This window comes from Acanthamoeba castellanii (genome assembly GCF_000313135.1).
Source record: "Acanthamoeba castellanii str. Neff unplaced genomic scaffold scf7180000083190, whole genome shotgun sequence".
NCBI classification, from domain to species: Eukaryota; Discosea; order Longamoebia; family Acanthamoebidae; genus Acanthamoeba; species Acanthamoeba castellanii.
The window spans coordinates 12,034-13,124 of NW_004457248.1; the positions used below are offsets into that span (position 1 = coordinate 12,034).

General features: G+C 55.6%; 1 protein-coding gene across 1 annotated transcript; it reads right to left on the reverse strand.

The window, feature by feature from the left end:
* Positions 1-633: 633 nt before the first annotated feature.
* ACA1_008410 (uncharacterized protein) lies at positions 634-1,034 on the reverse strand (the record flags this gene model as incomplete). The annotated part of the gene is made up of 2 exons (XM_004332954.1): positions 634-816; positions 891-1,034. The coding sequence occupies 2 exons, from the start codon at positions 1,032-1,034 to the stop codon at positions 634-636; spliced, it is 327 nt and encodes a 108-aa protein (XP_004333002.1).
* Positions 1,035-1,091: the final 57 nt, after the last annotated feature.

Sequence of the window (1,091 nt, forward strand, 5' to 3'; positions counted from 1 at the left end):
ATTGCCGTTGGTTGTTACGCAGGTGAATGAATGGGCGATTGTGATCACCTCGGGCATCGTGGTGGTGATGACCGTCACCCTCGTTACGCTCGCCGTCTACTTCTGGCGGAAGAAGTCCCAGAGCGAACAGAAGTACGCGCTTCTCGTTCAGGTACGTTGCTCCACCCTTTTCAGAAAACACCACAAAAGACCAGAGGCCCTCTGTCTGCCACAACCACAGCCGCACCGCACGTAATGATCACAATGTCTCATTTACCATTCCGGCGCGCAGGAGACCACGGCTCCGGTGGAGATGCAGGACTTTGACGAGAATTACGACGAGCCATCGCTCAGCCGGGCCTAACCCTCTCTTATTTTGTTGCTTCTCTTCGCTCTCGCTCCTCCACTTTTGCTTCCAACTACAACAAGACGCGTACTGCTCCCTCACACATAGCTTGTGTCTTGTAGCGCCAATCGCACACAACCCCTTACGAAACGAAACGGACGAGAGGCGAGTGAAGGAACCCGTGAGTGCATTTTTGTTGTTGTTTTCCACGACTACGTTCGAGGACTCTCGCACATCTCACACAAGACGGCGCCATCCCTAACGGATAGATGGGGCATTACCGTAATGTAAACAAGGTGATCACGTGATCAAGCTGGCGGCGGCGGGGGAAGCGTACGGGTTGTGGAAGGTGCACACATCGCAGGTCCACAGCTTCGCGACCTCCGCGGGCAAGTCCACAGCCTCTCCTCTGCTTGGAGACGGGGAAGCAGACGCGCCCGCCTCCTCCCTGCCTGATGCGTCCGTCGCCTTTTCGTGCGAAAAGATGGTGCCTGGATGGGGGAAAGCAAAAGTCAAGCCACAGTGAACAGAACCTGTGGGGAGAGTCCTGGAGCAGGAGTCATACCCTTGAACCCCTCTTCGATTTGGTCGTGGCCATCGAGAATGTCGTAGTCGGCCATGGAGAGCTGTCGCCGCTCGATAAAGATGGTCGCCTTAGCCGGGACCTTGAATTGCCGCAGTGTTGCTTTGGAGTCCTTGAGCTCAACATCGTTGAAGAACAGCGCCTTAGGGATGATGGAGTGCGCCAATGTGAGTGGGAAGGCGA